General features: G+C 32.3%; 2 protein-coding genes across 2 annotated transcripts; both read right to left on the bottom strand.

Moving 5' to 3' along the window:
- Positions 1-2,201: 2,201 nt before the first annotated feature.
- On the bottom strand, positions 2,202-3,402 carry LOC107929059 (putative calcium-transporting ATPase 13, plasma membrane-type). The gene is made up of 2 exons (XM_016860397.1): positions 3,298-3,402; positions 2,202-2,879 (listed from the first exon to the last, which is right to left on the bottom strand). The coding sequence occupies exons 1-2, from the start codon at positions 3,400-3,402 to the stop codon at positions 2,202-2,204; spliced, it is 783 nt and encodes a 260-aa protein (XP_016715886.1).
- A 1,623-nt stretch (positions 3,403-5,025) lies between these two features.
- LOC107929058 (putative calcium-transporting ATPase 13, plasma membrane-type) lies at positions 5,026-8,067 on the bottom strand. The gene has a single exon (XM_041100262.1). The coding sequence runs from the start codon at positions 8,065-8,067 to the stop codon at positions 5,026-5,028; it is 3,042 nt and encodes a 1,013-aa protein (XP_040956196.1).
- Positions 8,068-12,536: the final 4,469 nt, after the last annotated feature.

The raw sequence follows: 12,536 nt of genomic DNA, 5'->3' as shown, positions 1-12,536 counted from the left end.
AGGATTTAGATAAAAATAGATGTCTGAAAAATGGGTTTGAACAAAAAAAACCCGTTTAGGAAATAGGTCAAGCCTCAAGTAAAGTTTTTTTTAGCTTGGGCCCGACCCAAATTTGCAAAGGAAACAAATTGTTTTGCTTTTGCTTTCCTACTATTTGCTGTCATTTTACTATTATGTTGTTATTGTTTGGATATTATATATCTCTTGTTTTATTGTTAATTTTGTTCCTATTTTAGAGGTATTTGCTTGTTAAGTTACACCTATCCTAGTGTTATTTAAGTATAAAGATTTTTTTTTTTAAATTATTTTCAATTTGTTTATAATGTTTTTAGTGGTTTTGATATATTATATATATTTAAAAAAATTTACATACAAAATAAAATAAAAAAATTAATACAGGCAGGTCGAGTCCAAATTTTTGCATTTCTATCTGGGTCGAACTTGAGCAAAAATTTAGACTCATTTTTCAAGTAGGGCCTGAGCCTATCAATTGGGGCCTAGAATTTTGTTAAGGCTCGACCTGAACTCAATCTGACCCATGGATAACTCTAGTTTTAGATAAATGAATTAATTTTTTATATTATATACAGAATTTAAGGTACATAGTAGAGGTGCTCATGGGCCGGGTGGCCCGGCCCGACAGCCCATATGGGAGGGTTCGGGTAAAAATATAGGCTCACAATATGGGTTTGGGTAAAAAACGAGGTCCATTTAGAAAACGGGTCGGGCCTCGGGCACCACTTTTTTGGCCTGGGCCCGGCCTAGCTCGAATATAATAAATATTTTTATTTTTTATTTTTAAAATATTTTTAAAATGCTTTTTTAATTTTTTATTTTTAAAATAAATTTTTGGTGTTTATTAAAAAATGGGCTGGGCCGAGCTTAGAATTTTTTTCTCGGGCCAGGCCTGGACAAAATTCCAGGCCCATATTTCGGGCTGGACCTAGGATGCGGGCCAAAATTTTTTATAGACCCGGCCTGGCCCGGCCCGTGAACACGTCATAGTTACCTCTATATTATATATAATTTTGGTATTTTAATAATTTTACCTATTGGTATACTTTAATTCATGATATTTAATTCAAAGCATTGACCCTTAAAAATGGTAAAATTACTCTATAATGTTTTTAAAATTATAAATTAATATAATGATACCTTCAAAAGTATTATAATTCAATTTTAGTTGCATAATTCTAACTTCACACCTAATTTCAATTAAGGTTTTTATTAGACTAATATATTAAATAAGCCCTTAAACTTCGTCACGTTTTTTACCTGAGCCTTATATTTTTACTGCAATCAAATAGAGTCTTAAATTTTAATTACCACTCAAATAAACCATTAAAACTTTAATTAACATCCAAATAATCCTAAACTTTTATTTGAGCATAATTGTATCTAAATGATAATCTAAGTTGATTCACATTGGATTCAAATTATTTATATTTCGATAATAAATTTAGCTTGAATATATTTAATTTATTAAAATATAAAATTCCAAAAATTGGAAACAAGATGCACAATAATAAGGCATGTCTTGTCAGGAAGTAACAAAATAGGTGATTGTTTGACAAATGCGACAATAGGAAAGCTAAACCAAATAGTTTTGTTTCTAGTTCCATCACAGTATGTTATACGACTGCTAGAAGAGGATACTCATGATTCCTTATATGAAGGAAACACTATTTTTATTCATTCTTAGCTAATAGGAGTGTTATTTTTCTCTACAAAAAAAAAAAAAAACAAACAAAAACTCAAAAATTGGAATCTAATATAATGCACACAAAAAATAACATAATTATATAAATAGGCTTTCAACTTGAAGTGGGCTTTCAAGTCCACTTGCACAGCCCCTTTTTCTTGGTGTACCGGCAAATATGAGCGTCAAATTGTAGGTCCATTCAATTTGACAATGAATACAAGGAAATTCGATTTAGAATAACGGCAATGCAATTTTTATTTCTTGTATAAAATTAGGGCAAATTAATTAGGGATAAATATCAAAATTATATATTAAAATTTAGAATAATGGCCATGCAGACTCCTCCATTGTCCCGAATTCAACCTCTCTGTATCTGTAAATCGTTTAAGAAATTCCACCATCACCACTTGAAGAACAATGGTTACCCCCAATGATTCATACAAATAACTTCTATTCGTTTACGACCTGGCAAAGTATGAAAGTGTTGAAGATCAATGTGTCACCCCAAAGATTGATTCACCATTGAATTGTAAGGTGCTATTTGGTATAGAGCTTGAGCTAGTATTGTCCTCCACACGATGTTTGAGATGAGCGGCTCGGTTCGACTGATGGGTGGTTTTGCCATCAACTCCTTTGTAGGCCTCTCAGGGACGAGAGACAAAGCAGCGAATGTATTCATATATAGGTTCCCCCACAATAGCTGGACCGTAGTTAGAGGGATTTCACCTGCTGACATTGCTGCTATGAAGTTGATACAAAGTGCAGCAACATTTACAGTGAGCAGGAACTGAATGAAATTTTGGATGTTGGTATAAATACATTTTCCCCACCACAAGACTATGGCGACTGAAGCGAAATTATCGTCTAAGATGATGATATCTGAACTCTCTTTCGCAACTTCAGTTCCTTGAATTCCCATGGATAGACCGATATCTGCTCCTTTGAGGGCTGGGGCATCATTTATGCCATCTCCAGTGACTGCAATGACTTGCCCTTTCTGTTTCAAGCATTGCACCGTGAGGAGTTTATCGGAGGGGCTGGATCTTGCCATGACTTGGATTTTCTCAACTTTCTCCATCCTTTCCTCTGGTGTATAATTTCTGAATTCCTTACCTTCTACCACTACACAACTAGACATGTCTTTATCAGGCTTGAGAATCTCACATTCTGCAGTTGGCTATTGCTGTGAAAACATTGTCACCAGTGATAATTTAATGTAAAATAAATGTTAAATATAATTGAGCATTAATAAAAATATGCATTTACCTTGATGGTAAGTTCTTTTAACATGTTAAAAAGGATAAATCTTAGAATCACCACTAAAATTTTTAAAGAAAAAAACATAATTCTAAGAAGTTTTTAGAAGTAAAATTATAGGTATATTACAAGTGCAAGCAATATACAATTACAATTACCCATACGTAATTAAAAAATATGAGTAGAATTCTTTTCTGTACCCTAGAGTCTACATTACTGAGAGATTTGTATCTGAATATCACTCCCAAATCCAACAGAACTTTGCTGCTATGAAGTTTATACAAAGTGGTACATTTAAAGTGAGCTGGAAATGAATGTATTTTTGGATGTTGGTATACAGACATCTTCCCCCACCTCAAGACTGTAGCAACTGAAGCGAAATCATCCTCCAAGATGACGATATTCGAACTCTCTTTCGCCACTTCAGTGCCTTGAATTCCCATGGATAGACCTATATCTGCTTCCCTCTGTGCTGGTGTAGTGGTGCAGCATTTGTGCTATCCCCTGTGACTGCTACTATATGCCTTTTTGTTTCAAGCAATGCACCATCAAAAGTTTATAAGTTAAACAAATGTGAATGCCACCAACCGAGGCACTTCTGACTTTGTGAACCAGGTTTACTAGGCATATGCTCTCGGCAGCTGACTCTTGATAAAGCATGGGAGATAAAACCCCATTGAAGGAAACACTTTTGACTATTTGAGGACCAATCAACTGCGTGGCGAACAACACATCAAAAGTTCTCTCGAAGCCTCAACAATAATAATGAATATTACTATGTTCAATTTGGCTCTCGAACTATGTATAGTTTTCCACTTAGGTACTTAAACTAAGGTTGTGTTACTTGGTTCAACCTTTTTTTTTAATAGCGTTAAAAAATTAGCCGCCACGTGGCTCTAATTACAACGTGCCATGTGACACATCAAACCAATCATAATGTTCAGCATGGAATTTAAGGTTATTTAAGATAAAAACATTAAATTTAAATTAAAAAATACCTTTAATTTTGACTCACTGTTAATCGAATGTTGATCGGTGTTGACTATTCACGTGGCGCTATTAAAACTTGCATTTATATATTTTAAAATTTTATTAAAAAAATTAATTTTTGAACTTTTTAAATTTTTTGAATTATTTATATATTATATATTATTTTTAACATTAAACAAAAAATATTTAAATATAAAAGTTCGAAAATAAGTAAAATTTAGCATTAAGCATTTGGAGATGCTAGAAGTTTGAGATCCTTCACATAGAAGACACTAGTTTTGTTATAAATTATAAATTAATTATATTTTTTGAAAATATTTATGCATTTTTATATATTTTAGAATTAAGATCAAATTGAGATTATTTATAAATTTTGATATTAACTTGTTAAAATTATGATAAAATCGATATGATATGTAAAAATTGATGGCTGAGTTAACCTTAAAATTTACAAATGATCTCAATTTATTAGCTTTTTTTACCCAACTACAGGTCTCCCTAGGCTCAATCTTCATGTATACTCCTTTTGTCATCTCAACCGATGCCTTTGAAGATTACCTCTACTACTAACTATCATAGGGCTAGAATTTTAGTTTACAAACCGCACGATCTTATGCAATTTCTTTATTTTAAATCCGTCTAAGTTAGCCTAAGTCTCAGAAGTGAGAATTCTCTTAAGCACTAAAATAAAGAGGAAGCAAACTCAAATAAAAAAGAAAAATGAATAAACCAGAAAAGTCACAAGAAAGCTAAGCACACCAAATGTTCAAATATATTTAATGACTTTAAATGAAATTATTACAAATGAGGGAAAAAACCTTTATTTATGGTTGAGCTCTCCTATATCTAATGGTATAATTTAAATTACATCGACAGTTAAGATAAACTCTATATAATCTTATCCCTTAGAATTAACAATATTCACTAAAGTAACTCTAGTTTTACTGAGATATTTCACTAAACTATCAAAACTTCAAATAAATGAATTTTTTCATATATTTCAAGAAACAGTTCAAATAAGTTAAATAAATCTCATCTAATTAGTTTACCTTTATGGAAAATTATATATAAATTGGTCACGAATTTTGATCCAAACCCGCGACATTCCATTTTAGATAGCTGAGAATGGGTTTCTTTGGAACAGGTAAGCACTTGACAGCCCAACCAAGAGGACAAGAAGCAGCTGCAATGGCGATGCATGCTCCCCACTGTCCCCAATTCAACCTCTCCGTATCTGTAAATCGTTTAAGAAATTCCACCATCACCACTTGTAGAACAATGGTTACCCCAGTGATTCCTATAAACATCTTATTTTTGTGCATATCATTAAATACGTTCTTCTTTTCGAGCTTTCTTGCGTTAAATTTGTTGAAGACCTGGCAAAGCATGAAAGTATTAAAGATCAATGTGTGATTAACCTTCTTTGTCACCCCAAAGATTGATTCACCATTGAATTGTAAGGTAAGTAGCACTGCTATCTGGTATAGAGCTTGAGCTAGTAGGTTCCTCCACATGATGTTTGTAATGAGAGGCTCGGTTCGACCAACAGGCGGTTTCTCCAACAACTCCTTTGTAGGCCGCTCAGTGGCCAAAGCCAAAGCGCCCAATGTATCCATATATAGGTTCACCCAGAATAGCTGGACCGTAGTTAGAGGGACTTCACCTGTTGACACTGCAGCTATAAAGTTGATACAAAGTGTAGCAACATTTGCGGTGAGCAGAAACTGAATGAATTTTTGGATGTTGGTATAAACACATCTTCCCCACCTTAAGACTGTCGCAACCGAAGCAAAACTATCATCCAAGATGACGATATCCGAACTCTCTCTCGCAGCTTCAGTGCCTTGAATCCCCGTTGATAGACCAATATCTGCTTCCTTAAGTGCAGGTGCATCATCTGTGCCATCTCCAGTGACTGCAACTACATGCCCTTTCTGTTTCAAGCATTGCACCATGAGAAGTTTATCAAAGGGAGAGAATCCTGCCATGACTTGGATTTTCTCAACTTTCTCCATCCTTTCTTGTGATGTATAGTTTCTGAATTCCTCACCTTCTACCACTGCACCACTAGACAAGTCTTGACCTGGTTTGAGAATCCCACATTCGGTAGCTATGGCTATTGCAGTGAAAACATTGTCACCAGTGATCATTTTGATGTTTACTCCAGCATATTGGCAATCTTCCGCTGCTTTCTTCACTCCAGGTCTGCATGGATCCTTTATACCAACCAATCCTAACAGGGTCAAGCTGTCTTCTTTGAGCTTTTTCTGCTCCTTTAAATTTTGGTACTCTTCTTCTGGAACTTGTTTATGGGCAAAAGCAATGCACCTGAGGCTGCTGGCTGCCATGCCTTGAATAATTTCCTCGAATTTCATCCTTTCACCATCATCGAGATCTTTCACAACTCCTGAAGCATCGTAGTAGCTTGAACTCATTGCTAGAATCATCTCAGCAGCTCCTTTCCAGTGAACATGGACAGTGTCATCATCATTCCTTTCAATCAAAACACCACTTCTTCTTTTCTGAGGAATGAAGGCTTCAACTTGAAGTGCTGCACAACGCTTCTTCGTTTTCTCCACATCCATCTTCAGTTCCACCACAGCCCATGAAAGGATTGCTTTTTCTGTAGGACTACCTGATAATTCATATTCTGTTCCTGGAGAAGCTCTGTAAAAACTGCCAGTAGTGTTTAAGGCAACACCTTGATGAATCAAATCAACAACAAATGGAGAAATTGAGGAAGCTCCCTCTTCCATAGATTCCTGACCGAGCCAAAACTTTGTAACTTTCATTCGGTTGAGTGTGAGAGTACCTGTTTTGGCGGTACAAATTGTGGTGGTAGAGGCCATTGTTTCACAGGCAGAAAGCTTCCTCACCATTGCTTGATCTGCCACCATTTTCTTCTTGGAATAAGCCAAAGTCAGTGTGACAACCAGTGGCAGTCCTTCTGCAGCGGTGGTAATAGCCGTAGTGGCAATGCCCACAATAGCATTTATAATATCAGAAGTCTTTGTCTTGCTTCTATTGAACTCCCGGTTTCCCTTCTCATCTTTTGTATGGCCTGTGAAGTAACGAACCAACAAAACAACAAGAACCGGGAAAGCAACTGCTAAGCCAACCTTAGCAATCGATGAGGACAGCTTGTTCAAACGTGCTTGTAAAGGTGTCTGTTCATTGGTTTCACGGCTGATTTGGCCCCATGTTGTGTTCATACCAACCGAAGTAACAAGCATTCGAGCGTCCCCATGAGCCACTTTGGTCCACGACAATAGAAACGGATTTTGGCTGCTATTTACCTCAGCATGCTCAGTTGCTCCAGTCATGCTTGATTCATCTACTTGCAGTGAATGGCCATCTAAGAACAACCCATCAGCAGGAACCTGATCTCCCATCTTTAGGCACACAATGTCTCCAACAACGACATCGAACATCGGAAGTTGTTGGCGCTGACCTCCGCGTACAACATCAACCAGAATATTGTTGTTGGCTCTTGACAACTCCTCGAATTGTCGGTTCTGCATATAGTTACTTATAGCAGAAACAACAATGGGTAGAAATACCGCCGCGAAATTGCTTCCAACCTCATACCAACTGTCTTTGTGGCCATGTGCTTTGATTTTAAACCCAAGTGAAAGAGCTGCACACCCCAAAAGAATCATTACAGCGGGTTCTTTAAGTGCTTCAATCACAAAATGGAAAAAGCCCTTTGTTGGAGGTTTGTTGTAGGTGTTGGACCCGAATGTATTGCGTAGGCGTGCAACATCGTCGGCACCACCCGAAATGCCAACTTGAGTGTCAGTTCCAAAAGTAGAAGCCACACCATTGACGCCACCAAACTCCTGCAATCTCTCAAGTTTTTTCTCTTTCACTAGCTCAATGAGAGTTGTTTGGTCAATTTGGTAGGGAGGATTTTCTTGCATAACATTGACCGAAACATGAGATGGTGAGCGATGAACAACTTTGGCTTCTTCTTTGGGTGTTGGGGACATGGTGAGAAGAGATGAAAACTTTTTGGAAGCAAATATGGAGTGCCAGGCTTTTTCGGATGTGCTAGGCGTGGGAGGGTCTTGGATCGTATGTTCAGAGCAAATTAAGTTTGGTTCAAAAATGGTAGTCATTGGAAAAGAAAGAAAAGCAATAAAGCAAGAACAAGATGGTAAACAATGGAAAGGCGGAAATGCTTAGGGACAATGGAATAGAGGAAATGTTTATGTATTGCGCCAAGTTCAGTTTCCTCCACAGAAGAAGTATTTCGAAAATCTGCACTTTGCCAAGCTGTCCAAGCCGTATTTTTTTTGTTATTTCGAAAATCTGAACTTTTCAGAAGTATTTTTTGTTATTTTGCCAAGCCGTCCAAGCCGTATTTTATTTGTTATTATGAGCTTCAATTCTCCCAACTTATTTCCTCCAAGCCTGGTTGCTTTAACCCATAAAATATCAATAAAGTTATTAAAAATCATAAAACTATACTTTTTTTATAAAAATTAAAAAAATATTTGAAATATAAAAAATTATAAAAATTTTTAAAATTTATAAAAACATTTAAAAATTATTAAAAATTTGTTAGAGATATAAAAAAACAAAATTTATTATAAAATATAAAATTTATAAAAATAGAAAAATTTTAAAATTTATAAAACAATATAGAAATAATTTTTAAAATATTAAAAACATAAAAACATTTGTTAAAATTTATTATAAAAGAGAGAAAAATATAGAAAACAAGATTGTAGACAATGAAACAGTGGAAATGTAAGCAACAAAGGAAGGACAAGATGGTAGACAATGAAACAGAGAAAGTTTTTATGTATTGCTTCAATTTTAGTTTCCTCCTTAAGCCGTGATATTTTAACTAAATAAAATGTATTATAAAAGATACAAATAAAATTTTAAAATTTGTGAAACAACATAGAAAACATTCTAAAAATATAAAAAAAATTGTTAAAGTTCATTATAAAAGAAAAAAACATATATAAAAATTTTAGAAAATTATTAAAATTTATTATAAAATATTAAAATATAGAAATTATTAAAAAATTATAAGAAAATAAAAAACTTTTAAAATTAAAATTACAAAACATATGAAAATTATAATTTACATCAAAAATAATTTGAAATGATTAAGTGGAATCCGCTTTTTGATACCTTCTTTGGCGATGTTCTTTATATATAGGTTCAAAAAATAAATTTAATTTTCAGTAAATATAGATTTAAAAAATGAGTTGAATTTGAGTAAAATAATATTAGAAACCAAATCAAGAATATTTATTTACTTAAAAATTTCAAGATATATATTGGGATATTGGAGTGAGCTCCACTAAATTATGATATTCATTTTAATTTTATTTTCATTAATTTTGTGTTTTAAGATTTTAATAACTATTCAATATTATTTTTGTGTTCTATCTTAATTTATCTCATATTTTAATATTATTTTTAAAAAGAAAGAAATAAAGAGGGAGGGGAAGGAAGCCCTCGGTGAATTGTCTGTGACACTGACGGGGTTGAAAACCCTAACTACATGGAAGGAGCCTTAAACCCTTTGATTAAACTATTTTTAAATTATGAGAGCAAAGGTTTGAATAAAAAAGAGAAAAGAGTTTGAATAAGGTTTTAAAAATATAAAAAATGTCTAATGTTTTTTATATAAGAAAACAAATCACAAACAATTAAAAAAACCTTTTTTTTTTTTTTAGAAGGACCACTGGGAACCTTCGGATCAATGCGGAATCCGCTTTTTGATACCACCACATCTTCTCATTTTTATTGTTAATGATTCGTTAATTCCCTCTTTTTTCCTTTTTTGACTTAACTCCGCTATTTGGTACGCGGTAATTGTGATAGGTGGGATAAAGTGATAAAAACTTATTTTAACCCATAAAAATCAGTAAAATTATTAAAAATTTTAAAATTATTTAATATAGTAAAATATTTAAAGTTAATAAAGACATTTAAAATTTATTAGAAAATGAACATATTATTTATAAAGAAGAAGTAACTACTAAAGTTATATGGATAATAAAAAAATATTATATTAAATAGAAAACTCTTTAGAGAAAATGAACATTTATGAACGGAGAATATTACGTTTTTATTTTTATAAGTTTAGTATTTATTTCTTTATTTTATTAACCGTTATTTGTTTTTAAAGTAAATTATTTTGTTTTTGTTTTGTTTAATTTTTCACTAACAATATTAACACTAGGTATCGTAATAAAACACATATTGATAGTTCAAGTGCTACATTGGACATTATCAAAGTACATGTACCACATTGAATATCTTATGAAAGTATGAGTATCAAATGTCACATTATCCCTAACTTTAATCATTTATTATGCTAATATATTGGGAAAAAATAAAAGTGATTCTAAGAGACTTAATAACAAATCTAGCTTTTAACGTTTATATCTTTTGTCAGTTTTATTTTTTAAATTAAATTTTACTATTAAACTTTTAATAAGAGTCATTTAGCTTTTTTAATGATGTTGTCGTAACAACAGGCAAAACAGTCTACATATATTTCATCTTATAAAATAAAAAGTTCATAAAATTAGAAAAAAAAAAGTATGAAATACATGTGGATTATCATACGAGTTACCATGTTTAAAATTTAATATTTTTGTTAAAAAACAACAATTTGACTATTTTTAAAAGATTGATTGTAAAATTCGACTCTTTTTAAGATGTTGAGTGTCAAATTTAGTTTTAAAAGGGGTAAAATATAATTTGGCCCTTGAATTTTTCCATTTTACCTAGTTGGTCCCTATATTTTTTAACCTAATTGTTCCTAAATTTGTATTCCGTCAATTAAGATAGTCCTTCGCACTAATACTGTTAATTTGTCTTGATGTGACATTGCCAACCAATCTAGTGGTGCCACGTGGCAACCACTTAAAATTTCATGTGACAAATATAAATTTAAAAAATTAAAAATACATGAAAATATATAAATTAATAAAAAATTATTTTTTTCACATCAAGAATGAATCTGGACAACCATTTGTCTAAGTTCATTATAGTTGTGCTTGTAGTAATTATATATATATATTTATAAAATATCAATAAGTTGTTTTTATTTTTAAAATATATAAATTATAATTGATAAAATTAAAAAATTATTTAAATAAATAAAAGCCTATAATATATAAATTTATAAAACGTATAAATTTATAAAAAAATATTTATAATATATATTTTAAAAATATTTTTTTACGTAAGCCATTAAAATATATTTTTTTATAATATATATTTTAATATATATTAATAATTTTTTATAATATATATTTATAAATTTCTAAGGTTTTATATTTTTTTATATATTATAGGCTTTTATATATTTAAATAATTTTTATAAATTTATAAATTGTATAAATAATAACAATTAAAAAAGGATATTTTATAAAAAAATTAAAATTTAAAAATTACTACACAAACACATTTGTAATGAACCTAGATAATTGGTTGTCTAGATACATTTATGTTTAGGTTCATTCTTCGTGCAAAAAAATTATATTTTGAATATTTTTAATTTATGTTTGCAGCATAGCATTTTGAGAGACTGCCACGCGACACCATCAGGTTAGTTAGCAACACCACGTCAGCACAAATTAACGATGCTAGTGTAAAAGACTAACCTAATTAACAAAATATAAATTTAGAGACCAATTAGGTTAAAAAAATATTTAAGGAACAATTAAGTAGCAAAGTACAAACTCAAAGGAAAAATTATATATTTCCCTTAGAAAGAAAAATAAAGGCTCAGTCTCAAAAGAGGTAAACATTGAAAGACCAAAGATGTCACTGTATCATTCTAAAATAGTGTCATATGTTCTTCTAGAAAACAACATCCCAGATAGACGGCTTTAACAAACCAAATCAAACAAATCCTGTGGCTCAGATTATCAAATATAACTTACAATTAAATTATCAAATTTTCACTGTTAACAGATAACAGTCCTGCAAGGATCCTTGATACCCACCAGTCCTAACAAGGTCAAGCTCCTTCCATCAACCCTTTTCATCTCTTTTAACTCATCATACTCTTCTTCTGGAACTTGTTTATGTGCAAAAGCAATACACCTTAGGTTGCTAGCAGCCGTACCTTGAATAATTTGCTCGAATTTCGCCCTTTCGCCATCATCGATATCTTTCACAACTCCACAAGCATCATAGTAGGTTGAGCACATTGCTAGGACCATCTCAGCATCTCCTTTCCAATGAACATGGACAGTATCATCATTGTTCCTCCCAATCAAAACCCCACTTCGTTTTTGCTCAAAATCCAAGGCTTCAACTCGAATAAGTACTCTACAACTCTTCTTGATCTTCTCCATATCCATCTTCAGTCCCACCACAGCCCATGAATGGATTGCCTTTTCATATTCTGTCAATGGAGACCCGGCAGTAGTGTTTAAAGCAACACCTTGATGGATCAATTCAACAACAAATGGAGAAATTGAACCACCTCCGTCCTCCATAGATTCTTGACCAACCCAAAATTTTGTCACTTGAAGAGTACCTGTTTTGTCAGTACAAATTGCAGTGGCAGAGCTCTCTGTTTCACAAGCAAAGAGCTTTCTCACCA

The sequence above is a fragment of the Gossypium hirsutum genome, chromosome D09 (assembly GCF_007990345.1).
Source record: "Gossypium hirsutum isolate 1008001.06 chromosome D09, Gossypium_hirsutum_v2.1, whole genome shotgun sequence".
Taxonomy (NCBI): Eukaryota; Viridiplantae; Streptophyta; class Magnoliopsida; order Malvales; family Malvaceae; genus Gossypium; species Gossypium hirsutum.
The sequence above is the reverse complement of the archived record's forward strand: the minus strand, read 5'-3'. Positions and strand labels throughout refer to the sequence as shown.

Bases quoted from the DNA above. Each gene is read 5' to 3' on its own strand.
- LOC107929059 (XM_016860397.1), bottom strand. From the start codon at position 3,402: ATGGGAATTCAAGGCACTGAAGTGGCGAAAGAGAGTTCGAATATCGTC. The intron at 2,880-3,297 runs GTATACCAACAT...TCACAGCAATAG, and splicing joins TGAGGTGGGGGAAGATGTCT to CCAACTGCAGAATGTGAGAT.
- LOC107929058 (XM_041100262.1), bottom strand. From the start codon at position 8,067: ATGACTACCATTTTTGAACCAAACTTAATTTGCTCTGAACATACGATC.